The 20383-nt window shown below is 34.8% G+C and overlaps 1 protein-coding gene across 1 annotated transcript in view; it reads left to right on the top strand.

The window, feature by feature from the left end:
• The first annotated feature begins 28 nt into the window (after positions 1-28).
• Positions 29-20383, top strand: part of LOC102801978 (putative lipid scramblase CLPTM1) — a 42715-nt gene continuing 22360 nt past the window's right edge. The window contains exons 1-7 of the mRNA XM_085495800.1: positions 29-114; positions 2597-2806; positions 7146-7304; positions 9852-9969; positions 16980-17065; positions 18510-18630; positions 19163-19262. Coding sequence (XP_085351926.1) covers positions 37-114; positions 2597-2806; positions 7146-7304; positions 9852-9969; positions 16980-17065; positions 18510-18630; positions 19163-19262 — 872 coding nt within the window. The 5' untranslated portion in view covers positions 29-36. The remainder of the gene's footprint in view (positions 115-2596; positions 2807-7145; positions 7305-9851; positions 9970-16979; positions 17066-18509; positions 18631-19162; positions 19263-20383) is intronic.

The raw sequence follows: 20383 nt of genomic DNA, 5'->3' as shown, positions 1-20383 counted from the left end.
GCCCTCTTGGGACGAGAAGATCACAATTTCTTCAAAATGGCCGACACCGAACGTACTGTGGAGTCAGAGGACAGAAATAATGGCGACGTCGCTGTTCAGGGCGAAAATGGGCAGGTATGATGATTTCAAAAGCTAATTTTATATAGTAGTTTTATATTATGACAGCTGTATGTTTGTATGTTTTATAGATGTTACATGGCTCCGCCAGAGACGCAATGCCGGTATACACTGCATGGAATGGACACAATGACTCGTTCGTAATTCGTATTAAATGTGATTATTTCCAATCATTGACACTGCTTGACATAAAGAGAACATCTCTGATCATATCATAAAAGTAAATATAATAATAACAAATTAATATCGTTGGTATATAATGCGGTAACATGTAACATACAACTAAGCGGAAGATCGTGGACATAGCTCAACAAAGGTTTTCTATAGTCTACCAAACATGCCTTACAATTACATCGATATACATGATATACTATGCAATTACATTTTTAACTAACACGTTTTATTTTCTCATAAAATGACTTAGGATTTGAAAGCCTTGAACGTTTAACATTTTTGTTGCTTTTCGAATATTCACATTTTTTCTTTCTACCTTTCTGTTTTAATCTTCAAATACACATTACATTATACCGGGGTAGTCTAAAATATAATTTTTATAAATATTCTATTTCTAAAAGTGATGGAAAAATATGAAATGTGGAAGGCTTCAAAGAACAGTTTGTTGATTAATAGGGATAAACTTAGTTTCTTTAATGCTTTACATCAAACACACTATGAAATTGCATCTTTTCAATATTTTCACTATGGTGTACATATTTAAAATCCCATGCTCTATTATGTGTATACATTAGTTGAATATGTCAATATTTGGCAATTTTTTTTTCGAAAATTCCACCATTCAGTTTGTTAGCAACTATGTACAAGGGTTCATGAATGATACAATAATAATAATAATTTTATTAACACTTACACATTCCCCGGAGGGATTGGCAATGGTTACAAAAGTTTAAAAAGGAATAAAAGGTTACAAAACAGTAAATAGATAAAAAAAAAAAATCTAAGCTAATACATTACAGATAATAGCAAGTATAAAATTATGATACTACGATAGATAGAAGACAAAACGCAAAACTCAAATAGTGAGAGAAGGTTGTCACTGAGGTTGCTGTCTTATTTCAAAACACTTCTTTAGGTACCTTGCTACGGGGAGTGTTAGGCCACTGTTGTTTAGCAAGACTATGAATTGTGTCTTTGGTGGCAAATTTTTAAAGTTTTGGATTTTGGTTTTTGCCATTTCGAATAGAACATTTCTTTCGGGGGTATATCTTTTACATGACATCATGAGGACCTCAAGTGATACTCATCTTCTACTTCATTTTGATCACAAAGGTTGCATAATCTAATTATAATTTGTTGCATAATTTTGATACAAGTGATGCCATTGGCTCAAAATGTGTATTCACATACCTTGGCCAATGGAAATGCATGTTTCATGTTGATTGTGTCTCTGTAATAAACTGATTGTGTGGTTTTATTGAAATGTTTTTACCAAATTCAAAATAAGTCGTCGTCACAAACTATGCAATGTTGGGGTTTCAAAGAGACATCTCTAGGTCAATTAAAACATAAGTGGATTACAGTCTTTACAACAGAACTTTAAGCAACAACTTCATTTGAAAACATTAGAATATTATTCAATCAGCAAATAGAAACCCCTTGAATTGTGAAATTTATAAAGATTTATAATGATAAAGGGAATGCCTTTGTTGCACTGAGAGTAAACTTTGCTTCAATTATCGTTTTTGTTTTATAACATTGTCACAGAAATGGACAATACCAACACACCCAAATTATTACAAACACTATGTTACAAAAATGGGTTGATACCCTGTATGTTCGCCATAAAATTCTGGAAATATTTTTGAACAGTTTGGACCATGATTTCACTCAGCTTGAATGATATCAACCTCACATAATTGAATATTATTTCTGTTTACATTCTGTTTAATCATTCAACGAAAAAATAAAGGATACGTTTCAATCAGATGTGCCTATCTGTGAAATTGACAACAAATCAATTTGCAGTATTGGCATTATTCTGACCTCTGAATAATTCAAGAATTACAATTTAAATAAATATTGTTCCTAATAATATTTTTGGGCAATCAATTTTTTTGTGACACTGATGGTTTTCAGGTCATCAACTTTGATCATGTTGACAAATATTACAGGTAAAGTTATACACCAATTACAGAAGTCTATGAACAGTTGAGACAATATAAAACAATACAAATGTCTTTTAAAAAAAATAGCCCTCCTTACACAAAGATATTAATGAAATTACAGGAGATAAGGAATCTTGAGTTTTGCTGTATTTATTCTGTTATGAGCATGTTCATTCAGTGCTTGACTAGGGACAGTTGTGACAAAATTTGTGTAGTCAGCAATCATTATAACTTGTATGCTGTCTTAGGAATGAGAACATACATGCATATTTCAGTGGTTTTGTATTAAATATTCAATTTCCAGTCAAACTTTTTTTTCATCCAGGACCATATTTTTATGTTCCTTTCTATGGTAGGTTGAACAACAAGAGCAGCCACAGCAGCAGCAGCAGCAGCAGCAGAATGGATGGCAAATGGTGAAAGGATTTATGTTTCGACTTCTTATTATATATATGATTAGTAGTTTCTTCCGTGGTCGTTCTAATACACCAGAAACTCCTACTGCAGGTCCTGATGGAACTCCTATTACACTTGGCAGGAATCTCTTTCCTAAAGAAACTATGATGGTAAGATTGCCATACATGTGATGTCATGTAAATTGTGAAGCCATACACAGGGATCTACCCACGCTGGGTGTCGCCGCTCGCTAGCGACCGAGACAAAAAGTTGGCGACCGACACTATTCTATTTGTTAGGATACACACAGGATATCGGCCACTGGACCATCATTCTATTGTCCTTGATGGTTTTAAGGGACGACGTCAAAAGATCGATGTCGGATAAAAAACTTATTTGCTTTAGTTTGGGGTGGGGGTGGGTGGATTTTGGCCTCAAAACGATTTTATTTTTTAATGAAGTCAAAAAAACCTTGGAGTATTTGTAATTTGTTTTTTTCTATTCAATCATAGACAAAAAAAACATCCAAGATGAGAAAATGGTTTGGTCCTAGTGTAAATATGTGCGTCAAATGTAGTCAATTTCAGGGCATGGACCTAGAGCATCCGCAGAACCCAAAAAGTAGTTTGCGCATGCGTATATTCCGCTTCATTATTACAACCAACTGCTATGCCATAATACTGTCAGATTATCAATTTGTATTTAATGGTGAATGTAGTCTGACGCCATGATCAATATTTATCAATTAAGTTTCAGTGGGGGGTTTTAGGAAAAAACTAAAAAAATTAAGTTTTTTATCTGACATTGATCTTTTGACGTCGTCCCTAACACACAACACAATGTGAAAAATTAACACACACAAAATTTGAAAAAAGACATCGCTGTTCAAAATCAATGTACACATGTGACATCGATCTAATGTGTTTTTGTTGTAACCTTACTATTGCATGTCTAGTTGTGTGTAGGATTTGTTGAGTTGAACAATAACTTGCTCACTTCACCGGCAGCGATGCGCCAAGCTGTCGTTCATTTAATCTGCACTTGCACTCGAGTGTAATAACCTTCATTGATGTTTTTGGCTTCATGACTCGTTAAATTCTTAAGGTATATTCAGTCAGCGATACAAGGAATACTTATTTTTCACTATTAATGTGATTTACAAGCATTCCATTGGATGAACATCTTTTTAGCTCTGCTGTCATTGTACATGACAGAGTGGAGCTGTTCATGTACTAGTAGGTGATTGTTTGTCGTCGTCTGTTCTCAATTGCATTTTTGACTTCTTGAAAACTCTCAGTTTAATTGCTTTGATACTTGGATGGAGATTTGCCCATTTCGTGACAATATTATCTTCAATTCTCAATTTTTGGCTAATATTTTTGTCATTTTTGGTAAAAAATACTATTTTCAACCTCTTTTTGAAAACTACCAGCTCAATTGCTTTGATGCTTGGTGTGTAAGTACCTTGGGTTGACCTCTGTCATGTTTGTTCTTTTTGTGACGATATCTCCAATTATCCATTTTTGACTCCCATGTACAAAGCACGGAAAGGGAGTCCTTGCAGTTAGTGTGTCTGTTTGTGTGTGTGTCTGTTCCACTGATATCTCAAGAACCATACATTGATTTTTGATGAAACTTGGTGCATAGATGCTCTGGACCAATGCGCAGATTTGATCAGGTTTTGGTAAAAATCCATGCATATCAATTATCTAATTTGCATGATAATTAGCTGATTTTTAGCTGTTCTATGATTGTTCCACTGATATCTAAAGAACCACTCATTGGATTTTGATGAAACTTGTCACATAGATGCTCTGAACTAATGCGTAGATTTGATTAGTTTTAAGTGAAAATATGTGCAATATTAATTACCTAATTTGCATAATAATTAATCAATTTTTGGCTTTTTCACTGATATCTCAAGTACTAATCATCACTAATTTCAATAAAACTTGGTACATAGATGTCATAGGACACTGCACAGACCTGATAGTTTTTAGTGTAATATCAGTACATGTTAATTACCTAATTTGCATAATAAATTAATTTTCAGCTTTTGATATTTCGAGTAGTAATCATCACATTTCAATGAAACTTGGTACATAGATGTCATATGACACTGCATAGACCTGATAGTTATTAGGGTAATATCAGTACATATTAATTACCTAATTTGCATAATTAATTAATTTTCAGCTTTTGATATATCAAGTAGTAATCATCACATTTCAATGAAACTTGGTACATAGTTACTTAAGGACTGTGCAGAGACCTGATTAGTTTTGGGGTAAATATTTGTGCATATTAATCATCTTATTAGCATAAGTAGTTGAATTTCAGCTTTTCGCCTGATAACACAATTACTGATCATCATTTTCAATGAGACTTGCTGCATAGATCCTCTAGGACTATGCAGAGACCTGATTAGTTTTAGGGCAAAGAATTGTGGATATTAATTGCCTAATTCACATAATTAGTTATTTTTTTCCATGAATGTTCCACTGATATATAAAGAACCACTAATTGGATTTTAGTGAAACTTTTATAGAGTATTCATCATCACATTTCAATAAACCTAGGACTATGCAGAGACCCAATTAGTTTTTGGTAAATATTTATGCTTATTAATCACCTAATTAAAATAATTAATTAACACTGATATCTCAATTACTGATCATCACATTTGAATAAAATTTGGTACATAAATGCTCTGGAACAATAGACAGGACCGATTAATTTTGGGTTGAAATTTGTTTATATTTATTCTCTAATAATAATTCATAGTTTTTTGTTCTAATCACATTTCAATGAAACTTCGTACATAGATATTACATTACGCAGGCCTTATTAGTTTTACACTCAAATTTGTTCATATCAGTTCCCTGATTTACATAATTAGTTTTCAGCTTTTCCATCAATATCTCAAGTACAAGTAATTTTTAATTAATTTTTAATGTGTCTTCAATACTCTCAGCACACAGGAGTTCTTTCTAAGCTTTCTTTGATTGGAGAATATTTTTGAAATTTTTGGCGAAAAATGCTTTTTTTCAATTTCTTGGAAACTACCAGCTCAATTGCTTTGATACTTACTTGGGTTGACCTATATCAGATTTGTTCATTTCGTGACATTATCTTCAATTCTCTATTTTTGGTGAATATTTGTTGTGAAAATGCTATTTTGACTTCTTCTTGAAAACTACCAGCTCAATTGCTTTGATACTTGGTATCAAATTGCGCTGACAGTTTTCTAAAGTAATTCTTATGGGTGTGCATTGCTCGACTTGACTACCAATGTTCTTATAGGACAGCAGACCATCAGTCGCTTGTTGTTTTCTCATATCAGTTTTAAAATGACCAACTGGTGGCTAATTTGTTTTAATGAATGTTAAACGGATCATGTTAAAATATTTCATAAACATTACTTTTGCTTTTGTCTGTTCATGCACGAGTCCATGCATGTATGTATCTGGGATCAAATTCAAACTGTTTTTTATGATGATGTGTTTATATACTTTATTTATCGGTGTAAGAACCAAGGTTCCTGAACATAGAAAATTGCTAAAAAATAGGGGTGGGTTATGCCTGGACATCCCCTGCAAAAAAAAATGAAAATTCGCAAAAATTGACAACATGCTGATCAAACTGAGACAGGGGATAGAACTGTGAATAAAAATATGCAACAGAAATAAATGAACAATATGCAACATTGGAAGCAAAAAACAAAAATACTTTATTGCTTATAATGTTACAAATAAACCAGATATAATAAAACTTGACAGTGAGAAATCATTTGAATAAGGATTTCCCGCCGACAAACATGCCCAATACTCCGGGACTCGAAATGAACTAAGATTTCAGGGGTTAAACTGCGTAAAATTATTTCCGGTTTTGACAAATATAGCTTGATTCAGTTGAAAGTTTGTACACAAGTACTATAAAATTATCTAGGATGTCTTACTTGATCAAATTTGTTGTTCAAGACTCAAAAATTGCAAATTGGTGGGCATTTTGCTTTATTCATGTCTATGCCAATTTCTCAATAATATAGCACCTGATTCATTTGAAAATTTGCATGAAATATTACTTGTACTATACTCATAGGTAATGCCATAGGTTCTGTTATATAATGAACTATATCTTGCATTGAGTGAATCAGTGTCCCAAAAAAAAAAATATTAAAAAAAATCAGTGTTATACATATAGCTTAGAATATCAGCTAATTTGCATAACAGTAGAATATGTTAATCACAAATTTTATTGTTTTATTGTTATACTAAATTGACTATTAAAATTAAACAGTGAGGAACCCCTACACTATAATGCCCTGGGGAGAACTTTGAAATCAAACTTTACAACTACTTTATACATTATGTCATTTGTTTCTTCTAATTTAAAAGGCCCGACTCATTGCAGATTTGTTTACTATTGAACAAACAGGGACTATATCATGCATGCATGTTTAGTGAATATGTTATTACATGTATAATGCAATTGTTGTCTTCACTTCAGGATTTGCGAATTTATATCTCTGAGAATGAATTCTTCACTCAATTTAATGAGAGTAAATATTTATTATGGGAAGAGAATAATTTAGAATATGGTGATTGGATTAGTGGTCCAAATGGTGATGGATCGTATTCATATTCAGGGCAGATTGAAGCTACAGAGGTATGTATATATCGGGTAATCAGCGGTATTGCTGGTGAATGAGTTCACAAGTTTATTTATAGAAATGATGTACAACTCTCTACATGAATGTTTTGGTACTTTATTCCAGTATTGTTCATATATGTACAATCAAGTGTTTTCATGTTCACACCCAGCATCAACACAGATCAGCTTGTACAGTAGTTTCAGTTTAAAAAAATGATTCATATATATTCACTGTATTTAAAACAAGATTTAAATTTGTACATAGGATGGAAATCTGTTTTTAAAAAAAAAACTTTTTGTATTAAAACGTTATACACACTGTATCTTGATGTATGTATAAGCTCACATCTCTAGTGATCCCTACTTGAGAACGCAACACACTGTATGATGATGATTTCAACAAAATGTGAACTTTAATCTGTTTTTCACGACATAAACAAATGGCAAGGGGAAGAAAGTGCTTTAATGCAGAATTAGAAATCATTGAGATGACAGCGTGCATGACTTTGACATGTTGTTGAAAATTCATTGCTACCATGTATGGATACCATGAGTGATTCATGTCTTTGATTGGATAGTGGCTTGACCCTGTGTCAGTCCAAGCTTGCTAGATTGACAAAGCTTTTGTTTAAATTATTAACGATATATATTAACAACCATCTTGCATTATATATTTTTTGGAGAAAACAAGAGAGTACCTCATTGTTTGAATGTCCATCTTGAGCATTACTTGGATCTCACAGCAGTTTTTTGGGGGGTAGAATTGCGTACTTTCTACAAAGCTTCATTGGGCCAACACTGTCACTGTGTGTGTAAAATTCTCTGTCAAAGGCGATTTGTAACGTATTATTTCAAGCTCTAGAAAAAAACAATTATTTTTACTATCGCCTTGTTTTTTTGGTATTTTTGACTCTGTGTGTGAAGCACACAATGGAAGTCTTTGCAGTTAGTGCATCTGTGTGTGTGTGTGTGTGTGTGTGTGTGTGTGTGTGCGTGTGTGTGTGTGTGTGTGTGTGTGTGTCCGTCCGTCCGTCCGTCTGTTGGTGATCCACTCCGCTAGGATTGCCCTTGTAATCACTTATGTGGCTTTGTGTGTGTGTGTGTGTATGTCTGTGATTTCCAGTGTTTTCACGTATTATTACTTCTGTGTTTTTTTTGGCTTGGCCGATTTCGCTCAAACTTTACAGGTAGGTCACACCTTAACCTAGCCTGACAAGTTGGCGTAGGTGGCGCCCTGGACTGCTGCGATCACGGGGATCGCAGCAGTCCAGGGCGCCACCTACGCCAACTTGTCAGGCTAACCTTAACCCTGGTTATTAGAAAAAATTTGAAAAAAAATATTGGCCTACCATTGCCATAGCAACAGCCAAAAAACTGTTTTTTTGGTAGATTCGCGCCAAATGTATCTCCTCTTACAAACTGTTCACCATTTTTTTTTTTTGGCTGAGCCGATTTGGGTAAAACTTGGCAGGCAAGTCGCACCTTCCTTCTAGTTAGGTTGTAAAATCTGAAATAATTCTGGCCCACCATTTCTATGGCAACAGCCAAAAAAATGAATTTTTTAATACATTCGCGCCAAATGGATCTCACCTTACATTTCTACATTAAAAAGCACGAACGTAGCTCATTCTACTCAGCTTGAGTGTGGGCATAAATTTACTGTTTCTTTTATGTCTATTTTCATTACAGAGAAAATTGAACTGAAAGTTGGGATAACTTTTCACCAGCAACGGCTTTTAACTACTCTGTGATTTTTTTTTTTGGCTTGGCTGGTTTTGTTCATACTTGACAGGCAGGTTGTGCCATCACTAATTGAAAAAAAAAAGATTTTTGAATACTTTCACCCCAAATTTATTACCTCCTACCAGTCTTGTAATAGCAGTGTTCAAATGATCATGCTTTATATTTTGGCTACTTTGTGCCCTGGTAAGAGATCACTGGCGACGACATTGTTACACTGTATCAACGTAATCCCAATGCAACTTTGAATGAACTGTAAATGCTGCTTTCAATCTAGAAAATACTATCGCAAAACAGTTGGAAATAATAAATTTAACAACAGAATACGTCCTATTAATAAAATAAAGTAACTTCTAAAGACTGAATGTTTTTTTTGCGAACTTCGTATACGAGACTCGGTTTTAGTTATAAACCAATGTTAGCTTCATGTTCATGTTCTACCGTGACAACAGCCGAAAAAATGTTGCTTGCTTTTTGAGCGGAGCGGATTGCCAACCAGCCTACCGGCATGTCTGTCTGTGTGTGTGTGTCCGTCTATTCCACTGTTATCTCAACAACCATATGTTGGTTTTCAATGAAACTTGATGCAAAGATACTCTCGGCTGATGCACAAACTTGATTAGGTTTTGGCTAAAATCCATGCATATTAATTTGCATGGTAATTAGCTAATTTTTAGCTGTTTCATGACATTTCCACTGATATCTAAAGAGCCATTCATTGAATGTACAGGTGCACAGATGTGATTAGTTTTGGCAATTTGAATTCACTATGTGACAGTTTGATACAGCATTCGATCTAGGTTTTTTCTCATTTATCATTAGAATATGATGAATAATGGTTCTATATACCTGCATGTATACCTGACTAAAGTTGGTAAATCACCTGATCCAAGCGACAAAAAAAGATATTCAAAGAAAGCTACTGCATATAAAACAAAAAGTAAGTTTGTCAAAATTATTAGGTTTTCAAGACACATGTCTTGGAAACCTATTGTAATCGTTACGTTTTTAGGTTTTCAAGATACATGTCTTGGAAACCTTTTGTAATTGTTATGTTTTTTATTAGGTTTTCAAGACACATGTCTTGGAAACCTTTTGTAATTATGTTTTTTATTATTAGGTTTTCAAGACACATGTCTTGGAAACCTTTTGTAATTGTTATGTTTTTTATTATTATTATATTGAAGACATTGAACAAAAGGATTGACCAACATATTCGATGACCATATATGGTGATAGAACTCATTAAATATGCATATCCATAATATCTCGATCACTTTTAAAGGTATAGACATGTACCCAAACCTATATTGAAGACATTGGACAAAAGAATTGACCAACACATTCGATGACCATATATGGTCATAGAACTCATTAAATATGCAAGTCTCTAATATCCTAGGCACTGTTGCAAGTAGGAACATTGAACCAATGCTATATTGAAGACATTGGACAAGAGAATTGACAAACATACCCGATGACTATATATGGTCATGGAAGCATTAAATATGCATGGCTATAATATCTCGGACACTATCACATATACAAACATGGAACCAATGTTAATTTTGAGAGCTATTGCAAACAGTCATACATGGCCATGCATTGCATGTGACTTGGCCATGTGCCATGGTCTTGAAAACGGGTGATTGCTGCTATGCAGCTATATTTTGAAAATTGTTTTTGAATGTATTAATTATAACTGCACATGTATATGTATTCTTCCTTGTCGGGACAGGCACAGGGTACAGAGCCAACCAAGCTCTGACTCTTAACAATATGCAGTTGTGGACGCAGCTAGTAAACCAGGCAGTGCTTAGCGAGAGACTTTTGTTTCGCGTTGGGCCTTTGAATACTTTATCGGTGCTCTCCTCTCCCACTGCCGGCACCTCGTGTGACCCAGGCTGCGGAGGAGGCTCAGAGGGCGATGGAGAGGGGTGATTGGTACCCTTTGGGAGACAAGAACAAGAAGACTGATCCTGGTTTTGGGTCGGTCCTGTTCCATGCCTTGCGTTGGGGGAGCAGTCAGGGCTACGCAGACCGACGACCGGTCCCTTGTTTGGGATACACGTTCTGTGCCACTACCTCCTCCACAGGTTCCCGCCCGATCACGGTACTCATGCCTTTGTTAAGGCGGGTTGCACAGATCATTTGACAGGCACCTGAGCTTGCAAGTGCATCAGGCGCTGCGGGCAGAACATCACATTTATGGAATGGGTTTCCTTGGCTTCAGAGTGTCAACTCGCCCATTTAAGTTCTGGCCGCCTGAGTGCTCAGCAACAAACCATGATCCTCAGCCAGATGGACCAGCTTTTGGCTGCGCAGACAGTCGCTATGTGCAACATCCTGCAGGTCCATACTGCCCTCTTGGCAGGAGCGGTTTCGGTCAAGCAGGAGGCAGTACTGAGTCAGTGCGCCTATCCTACTCGAGTGAGAGACGCCTCAACATCGCTTCATTGTGGCATCAGCTTCGCATCACTGTGAAAATTGAAGCTGTGTTCGCCTCGCTTATTTTGTGGCATCATCGTGGCCTCAGCTTCGCAGTCTCATGGCATCAACATGGCATCAGCTTCAAAGTATTGTGACATGAGTATGACCTCATTATTTTCAGTGGAGAAAAAAAACACATGTACAGAAGTTCGATATATGTAATCGATTTGAAATTCAAGGCGGCAAGGGGAATAAAATAATATGATCAAGAGTAAAATGACATTTTAAAAAGATTATCTTGTTTAATTATTTTAGTGTTGCGAGTATTGGGCACCAAAAACTTACAATCGGCAAGGTGACGAGTGTCATATTGACTGCAACTTGCAAGGAAAATCGTGATAAATTTAAATCACACGATGCAATTGTTGTTGGATACAACACAATTTTGCTATAAACGAAATGAAACTTTTCTTGTTATAAAATTACCTTACTTTTGTTCATTTTATTTGTTGGTAAGAAAACAGATTCAGATTCCTCATTGCGGTGGTATTTTTGACTCCCGTGTGCAAAGCACAAAAGGGAGTCTTTGCAGTTACCCTGTCTGTATGTCTGTATGTATGTATGTATGTATGTATGTATCTATGTATGTATGTATGTATGTATGTATGTCACTTTTTTTGTTCCACCGTTATCTCAAGAACCACTAATCAAATTTTGGTGAAACTTGGTACATAGATGCTCTGGGATAATGCGCAGAGTTGATTAGGTTTTGGTAAAAATCTATGAATATTAATTACCTAATTTGCATGATAATTAGCTGATTTTTAGCTGTTCCAAGACTGTTCCACTGATATCTGAAGAACCACTCATTGGATTTTGATGAAACTTGGCACATGCTCTGAACTAGTGCGCAGATTTGATTAGTTTTGGGTAAAAATCTATGAATATTAATTTTCTAATTTGAATGATAATTACTGTGGAATACTTTATTTTCGCTGGAATTAACTTTCGCTGAAATGGCTTTTTGGGCGTTTTATATGGAATTTATTTTCACTGATTTTGGATGAGTATTATGTGAAATATAGGGAAAAAAAGTATATTCGCTGGATTTTATTTTCATGGAATCATCCCTTCAGCGAAAATAGCGAAAATAAATTCCAAGCGAAAATAAAGTATTCTACAGTAACTGATTTCAAGCTGTTCCATGACTGTTCCACTGATCTTTGAAGAACCACTCATTGGATTTTGATGAAACTTGGCACATGGATGCTCTGAACTAATACGCAAATTTGATTAGTTTTGGGTAAAAATCTATAAATATTAATTACCTAATTTGCATGATAATTAACTGATTTTAAGTTGTTCTATGACTGTTCCACTGATTTTTGAAGAACCACTCATTGGATTTCAATGAAACTTGGCACATGGATGCTCTGAACTAATGCGCAGATTTGATTAGTTTTGGGTAAAAATCTGTTGATATTATTAATTACCTAATTTACATAATGATTAATCAATTTTCGGCTTTTCCACTGATATCTCAAGTACTAATCATAACATTTCAATAAAACTTGGTACATAGATGTCATATGACACTGCACAGACCTGATAGTTTTTAGGTTAATATCAGTACATATTAATTACCTAATTTGCATAATTAATTAATTTTCAGCTTTTGATATTTCGAGTAGTAATGATCACATTTCAATGAAACTTGGTACATAGTTACTTGAGGACTGTGCAGAGACCTAATTAGTTTTTGGGTAAATATTTGTGCATATTAATCACCTTATTAGCATAATTAGTTAATTTTCAGCTTTTCACCTGATATCTCAAGTACTAATCATCACATTTCAATGAGACTTGCGACATTTTCTAGGACTATGCAGAGACCTGATTAATTTTGGGATAAATAATTGTGCTTATTAATTACCTAATTTGCATAATTAGTTAATTTTTTGCTGTTCTATGGCTGTTGCACTGATGTCTACAAACCACTCATTGGATTTCAATGAAACTTTTAAAGAGTACCCATCACATTTCAACGAACCTAGGACTATACACCATATTAGTTTTTGGTAAATATGTATGCTTCTTAATCACTTAATTAACATAATTAATTAATACTGATATCTCAAGTATTGATCATCACATTTGAATAAAACTTGGTACATAAATGCTCTAGGACAATAGACAGCCTGATTAATTTTGGGTTAAAATCTGTTCATATTAACTCTCTAATTAGCATAATAATTAATATTTTTTGGGTTCTAATCACATTTCAATGAAACTTGGTACATTGTGCAGACCTTATTAGTTTTACACTTAAATCTGTTCATATCAGTTTCCTGATTTACATAATTAGTTTTCAGCTATTCCATCAATATCTCAAGTACAAGTAATTTTGAATTAATTTTTAATGTGTCTTCAATACTCTCAGCTTTCTATGATTCTGTGTTTCGTTTAGTTTTAGCAGAGTCCGACCCAATACTAATACATGCAAAACACACGTACGCCGCCTGGTGCATCGGCATTGTCGCCAGTCAACTTGATACAAAGTTTCGAAACAAGTGCGTACATTTCCAGCTATGATTGGATGGTTGTGGTGGCGTCGGTCTGGTAAAACTTGACATCCAATTTTCAAAATAAAGTCACGATCAGTGTTTGTGACCTAAGCTCGATCTATTTAAAAGTATACGCACAAAAAATATTTTCAAATAAAAATGAGCCACATGCCCTGTAAAAAATCGAATAGTGCTTGACATGCAAAAATAATTCATTGGGCTTCAGAAAAAAATGTGTCCATTTAGTTGTAGCAGTAAATATTTGGTGACCAATCAATGAACAATTTGAAAATCATGATTCACACGGAAGTCCTTCAATACTGAAAATCATTGACCCCAGTCTAGTTTACTTTATTTCCCAACTTGAAAAACTGATTTATATCTCGGCCCAATTTTTTTCTTCTTTTTTTTTGAACTGAGGTCAACTCCCACGCGTTTGTCAAAATATACCGATGTTTTCAGTGAATAATTGTGAAGACTGTCACATTGATTGGCTGAGAGTCACTTGATCGGACCACAGCCTGGGTCACAGAACCATATTTGTCTGTATTATCAACATGAATTTTATGAATTCGAATAAAATAAAGCTAGCGATTGGTAAGACTGGTTAATAATATATCCCCCCGATGCGACTTTGATGCGACGATGAAGCCATAACAATGCCATAATGATGCAATGCTGAAGCGAAGCTGACGCTGAAGTGAAGCCAAAGCTTTCGTGAGAACTGTACTGTAGCTGTGAAACTTTCTAGGAAAGTACCTTTTCTCTCAGATTTGTTCATTTCGTGTGGATATGTTCAATTGTCTTATTTATACCGAATATTTTTGTCATTTTTGGTCAAAAATGCTATTTTCGTCTTCTTCTTGAAAACCGCTAGCCCAAATGCTTTGATACTTAGTATGTAGGTGATGATATCTTCATTTCTCTAATTTTGATGAATAATTTTGTCATTTTGATAAAAAATTATATTTTCGACTTCTCTTTGAAAACTGCATGTCCAATTGCTTTGATATTGTATATGTAGGTATATCAGGTGGACCTCTGTCAGATTTGTTGATTTTGTGACAATATTTTCAATTCTCTAATTTTGATGAATATTTTTGTAATTTTTGGTCAAAAACATTATTTTCAACTTCTTGTTGAAAACTGCTAATCCAATATTTTCATCATTTTTCATCAAAAAACATATTTTTGACTTGTCTTTAAAACCAGTACAATTACTTGTACACATGCACCTTGGATAGACCTCTATTAGATTTGTCCATTTCGTAAAGATGTCTTCAATTCTCTACTTTTAGTGAAATATTCTCTGCAACAAAATCAAGAATGTTCGTGTCTTGCGATATTAAAGCAGCTAGCATTAAGTTTAAATTGCTTCTTAGTCGTTGCTTTCACAAACAGCAGAGCTATATCAGCTGACAGGCTGCTAGTTAATAAATATTCTCATGTCCATACCGTCCCGCAACCTAGTTTTTCTGGGTATGCAGTTCGACACAGGGCAAGGGCTTGTCTGCCCCTCTCAGGCGCAGTACGACTCCTTTGTGAAGCTCGCCAGCCAAATCCTGTCGACAGGATTGGCTTCTATGCGCGAACTGATGTGCCTTATTGGCAATAGGACTTCAGTTCATCGTCTAGTTCTGTCATCAACTCTTCGGCTTTGTCCAATTCAAAGGGTGGGGCGTCCATCTGATGGACCTTCAAGTCCAAGGGACGTGGCTGGCCACGTATATGGGTTGCTACATCAATTAGTTGGAGTTGTAGACCATCCTACTGTCTCTGAAACATTTTTATAAGGTCGCACACCACCACAGAGTCCTGCTTCGGACAGACAACACCTCAGTAGTGTCATATATCAACAAGGAAGGGGAACGTGTTTCTCCACATTGTAGAAGCTAGCGAAGGAGAACCTTCTGGGGATATGCAACAGCACTGCTTCGAGCAGGGTTCTGGAGATCTCAGAATGTCTTCATTAAATACTATCTGAGGGACCTCCAACCTATGAAGGAGGGTCTCTACAGGTTGGGACCAGTGGTGACAGGTCAGACAGTGTTCTTGGACCTTGGACCTAGGACCCTGTGCGCAAAAACGTTAGCGCCCTCGACCGAAGCCAACCTCCTTTTCTTGGTGCTTCTGGTTTCGATCTGCGCTATTCAGCCCAACAATATACTGTGTAATGCATTAAAATTGTTGGGCCCTAATTATTATTCAGGCGGCCGCCTTTAGTAAGCCTCCCTATATTGGGGGGTTTACTCTCGAGGCACCCGGTTCCTGAAGAGTCACCTGATTGGTTGCATCCCTGACAAGACTCCTTGTTAGTGAGTAGTTATAAATTTCTGCCTTTTTGTGTTAAAAAATTTACATTTCACCTCCTGTGAGCGTGCTAGTAGTAGTAAACTAGTAGGGTTGTACAAACCCATTTGTTTACATAATTATACCTACCAGAAAATCTGTGGAAACCTGCCCACCTCCCCACAAGCATCCGAGCGGCCTGCTGTGTTGCACTGGAAACGTTAGGAGAATGGAGACGGAAAGGCCTTGATCGCGTGATCGCCCTGGGGGTGACCCTGTATGCGAGGCCTTTTTTCTTAGAGAATGTTACCCCAGGGTGTTCCTTTTAGACCTGGCTATATTCTCTAATAGTTTCCGTCAGGCTGTAATTTGTAATTAGGCCTATGCATTTTCTGGTAAGTATGAATATGTAAACAAGCAGGTTTGTACAACCCTACTAATTGATAACTACTACTACTGCTAGTTGATAACTACTACTACTGCTAGTTGATGCACAAACTAGTTCTGCTAATTCTTTGGCTCTTCGATGCAACAAAATACATTGATTTGGTGAAAAATCAGTCCTGTTAGAGTGTGCATTGATGTTGTTGTATGTATGTTTCACATTACACATAATTGCATATGATTACATTTCTAATAGTGTATCACATTTGTGTCTGAATTACAGTGTTGAATAAGTACAAAAAGAAACGATATCATAAAATGGTTAATTTATTAACTGGAGAAACTGAAGCTAGTCCTGATTCAGTCAGGGTAAGTAATACTACATGTAAATATGTTGCGATTATGGAAAATAAAATTAGTATTAAAAATTAAAATTATCTGTCGCAAGCAGCACCAATCACCACAGTAAAAGGACTTCTATATAAACTCAGAATTTATTTACTAACGGAAAGCGCACTGGCAGTCCAGAGACTTACAACACGATATAACACATTATTATAAGAATGGCACATAAGTATGCCCTTGATACACATCAATAAGATCTTAGTTAGCGGGAAAGCTTCTAATTAGCTAAATATAAAAATTTACACAAAAGAACACTCTGCAGTGGTTTCTACCACATTCGCACTCATGTGGCCGTCACATTTCAGAATCCTTATTTTGAAACAATGTACAATTCAGAATATTATAAACTTGTATAACACGAAATGAATGAAAAGATTAACAAATATTGAATATGTTTCAAGTACAATAATTTGCAGATAACTGAAATTATTCCAACATATGCAGTACCTGAGTACGTCATCAAGACAAAGCATTTGTATTGTTTAATGCATGACTTGATAAACATTTAAAAACAAGGGATAAAGCAAGTAGCAAACAAGCTTTGCATATAACAGGTTCGCAGAGAGCTTTATTGTTCATTTTAAATTGCACCTCTTTCTGTTTGCTTGCTGATACTTTTGTTATAAAAGACACAAATGATAATTTTAAAAAGCTTGCAAGAATTTATATTATATGTTTAAAGATAATCACCAATCTTGCTGTTCCAATGACTTCCTCTTTCTGGGATTTTAATCAGGTATATATGCGTACATCATCAATAACTGTTGGAACCTGCTAATAAACAGTTAAAAAAACAGAATTAATCCATTTTCTTTACAGCAGTAATGTAAGTTTGTAGTTGCTTAGTAAATGGAAATATGTATTGGTGCTCTTCATATCCTTGCCATTACCAATCTGATTAAAATCTGATCTTATTGGGTTTTTCTTATTTCTTTTTTATTTGTTTAATTGTTAATTTTTAATTAATTTGGGAGTATTTCCTTTTTTTTTCTCTGACTATGAACACCCAAAGATCTGAACAATCCAATGGAAGATCTTGTTTGTGAGATCTCAAATAACTAGATTTGTCGACCAATCAGAGAAGGCGTGGTATACAGTGATTATGGCATTTGTAAGTCCAACCATGGTCGTATATAAAACCTTTTTTGATTGGTTGTTGAAATTGAGTTGAACAAGATCTCCTATGACTTTGTTCAGATCTTCTGGCTTTAAGAAAATTATAAAAAAACAAAAAAAAATATCAGAATAAAAAATATGTAAAAAACAACAAATTATATCGGATTTTGATCAGATTGGTCATACTCTTGACATATTCTCTGTCATCAAAGATGACTTCTATTCAAACTGTTAGAAATTAGTTTTGCAAATCTGTATGGCAGTATAAGTTACATTCATTTATTTATTTCAGAGTGTAGATGATAATAGACCAGCAGAGATTCTATCACATTGGCATCCTAATTTAACTATAAATTTAGTTGATGACCACACACCATGGAGACAAGGAGCCATACCATCACCATTGGATGAATGTAAGACATTACTTTATAATATCATGTTTTAACCATTCTAGGAATGTGAATCATGGAAACAGTTTTGATGACATGCTTAAAAAATAGTTTGATCTATTTGAATTTGTGTGATATGTACAAGATGTAATTTGATGAAGGGTTCCTGGTAATACAACATATACATTGCAAGCTGTATGTATTTAACTACATGTACAAGGTTTACATGTATGTACAGTATTTAACTACATGTACAAGGTTTACATGTATGTACAGTATTTAACTGCATGTACAAGGTTTACATGTATGTACAGTATTTAACTGCATGAGAAACGTATTGATCACCTTTATACATGTACACACAAATTGCCTGCATGTGATTTGGCTATATTTCAAGACAATGTCTCTGCATGATGAAAACATGGTTCTCAATGTTCATATTAAAATTTTAGAAATCTGGGGCAGGTTGGCATCCCTTCCAAGTGTTTTTCAGTTGTCATTCTGTATATGCTAGATTATGATACAAAACCGTTTTTTTTTTTTTCGTTTTTTTCAGACATTGAATTTCACATATCTGGTGAATATTATCCTGTACTCTATTTCAATGATTGGTGGAACATGGCAACTGACTACATGCCAATCAATGAGACAACACCGTAAGTATTCAAATTCTTGGTCATATGACTCACTGTTCTAGTTCTTGATTGATTTCTGTAAACCTTTTGTTCATGTGCAGATTGTAAACTGGTCATTCTTGTATTCATATGCAGAATGTAATTTCTACAATTTTATTCATATGCCAGCTGTACATAATTTGTTAACTGACATTTACCTACATAACTGTAACGTATTTTCTAAGCCACTATAATTGTAAATCAGACCTTGCACCTTGGCTGAGACTGTGCATTCTGCCATAAATTCGCCCTGGGCTGTTAAACAGCAGTTGGGGTTAAAAATATAAAATGGGGCCAAGAAATCGCCCAGCACGATTTTTCGGCAGTTTTTTAAGTTGTTATTTTAAATCTTACCGATGCCTTAAAGTTTCGCTGTAGTCATTGACTCCTATTCAAGAGTATGGATAAGCTTCGTTTTGACAATGAGCTGTTATCACTGTAAACAATGTTAAATTATTCTTTAAATGCTCAGTTTATCTTTTGAAAACAACTAATTTTTTTTATTTAAAAACAAATCATGTCGCTTTCCCATCAAAATCTAAGCCAAAAGATCGTACAACAACATTGGCAAATCATTTCCGTGCTGCTTCAATAACATTAGCATATTTCATTGGTTAATTAGAGATTTGCTCTGTCAGGTCAAAGAACACCGTCCCAGGTCAAGACATGGCTAATATTTATTTCTACAACATTGTTGAAAGCGATGTTGAAAATGCGACCGGAATCATTCGCTTATGATGAAATAACTTGAAATTTATTTGCTTTTCATAACAATTCAACGAATTTATTTTTTGAATTTTATTGTAATCATTACTAGGTTATAATCAATAATTGTGAAACTCAGCATGACCGGATTGCGCAACTGTGATCATTTGCTACTAAGCAATGCAGTCATGTTTGTTTTTATTTGAAACTTCTTTTAGAATATACTTTTGTTACTAACAAAATGAAACAAATAATTGTTTTTGAAGCATAAGATTCGTTAATGTGATTTTTTTTTGAAGAAGGATGCACTGACATTGTAATGACATTTTAGGCAGTCTACTTTTTAATTCAGCAACAACAAAAAATGTACAAAATTTTAAATAAGCTTCTGCAATAGT

The sequence above is a fragment of the Saccoglossus kowalevskii genome, chromosome 2, assembly GCF_978046115.1.
Source record: "Saccoglossus kowalevskii chromosome 2, keSacKowa6.1, whole genome shotgun sequence".
Taxonomy (NCBI): Eukaryota; Metazoa; Hemichordata; class Enteropneusta; family Harrimaniidae; genus Saccoglossus; species Saccoglossus kowalevskii.
This window is presented reverse-complemented; position numbering and strand designations above follow the sequence as displayed.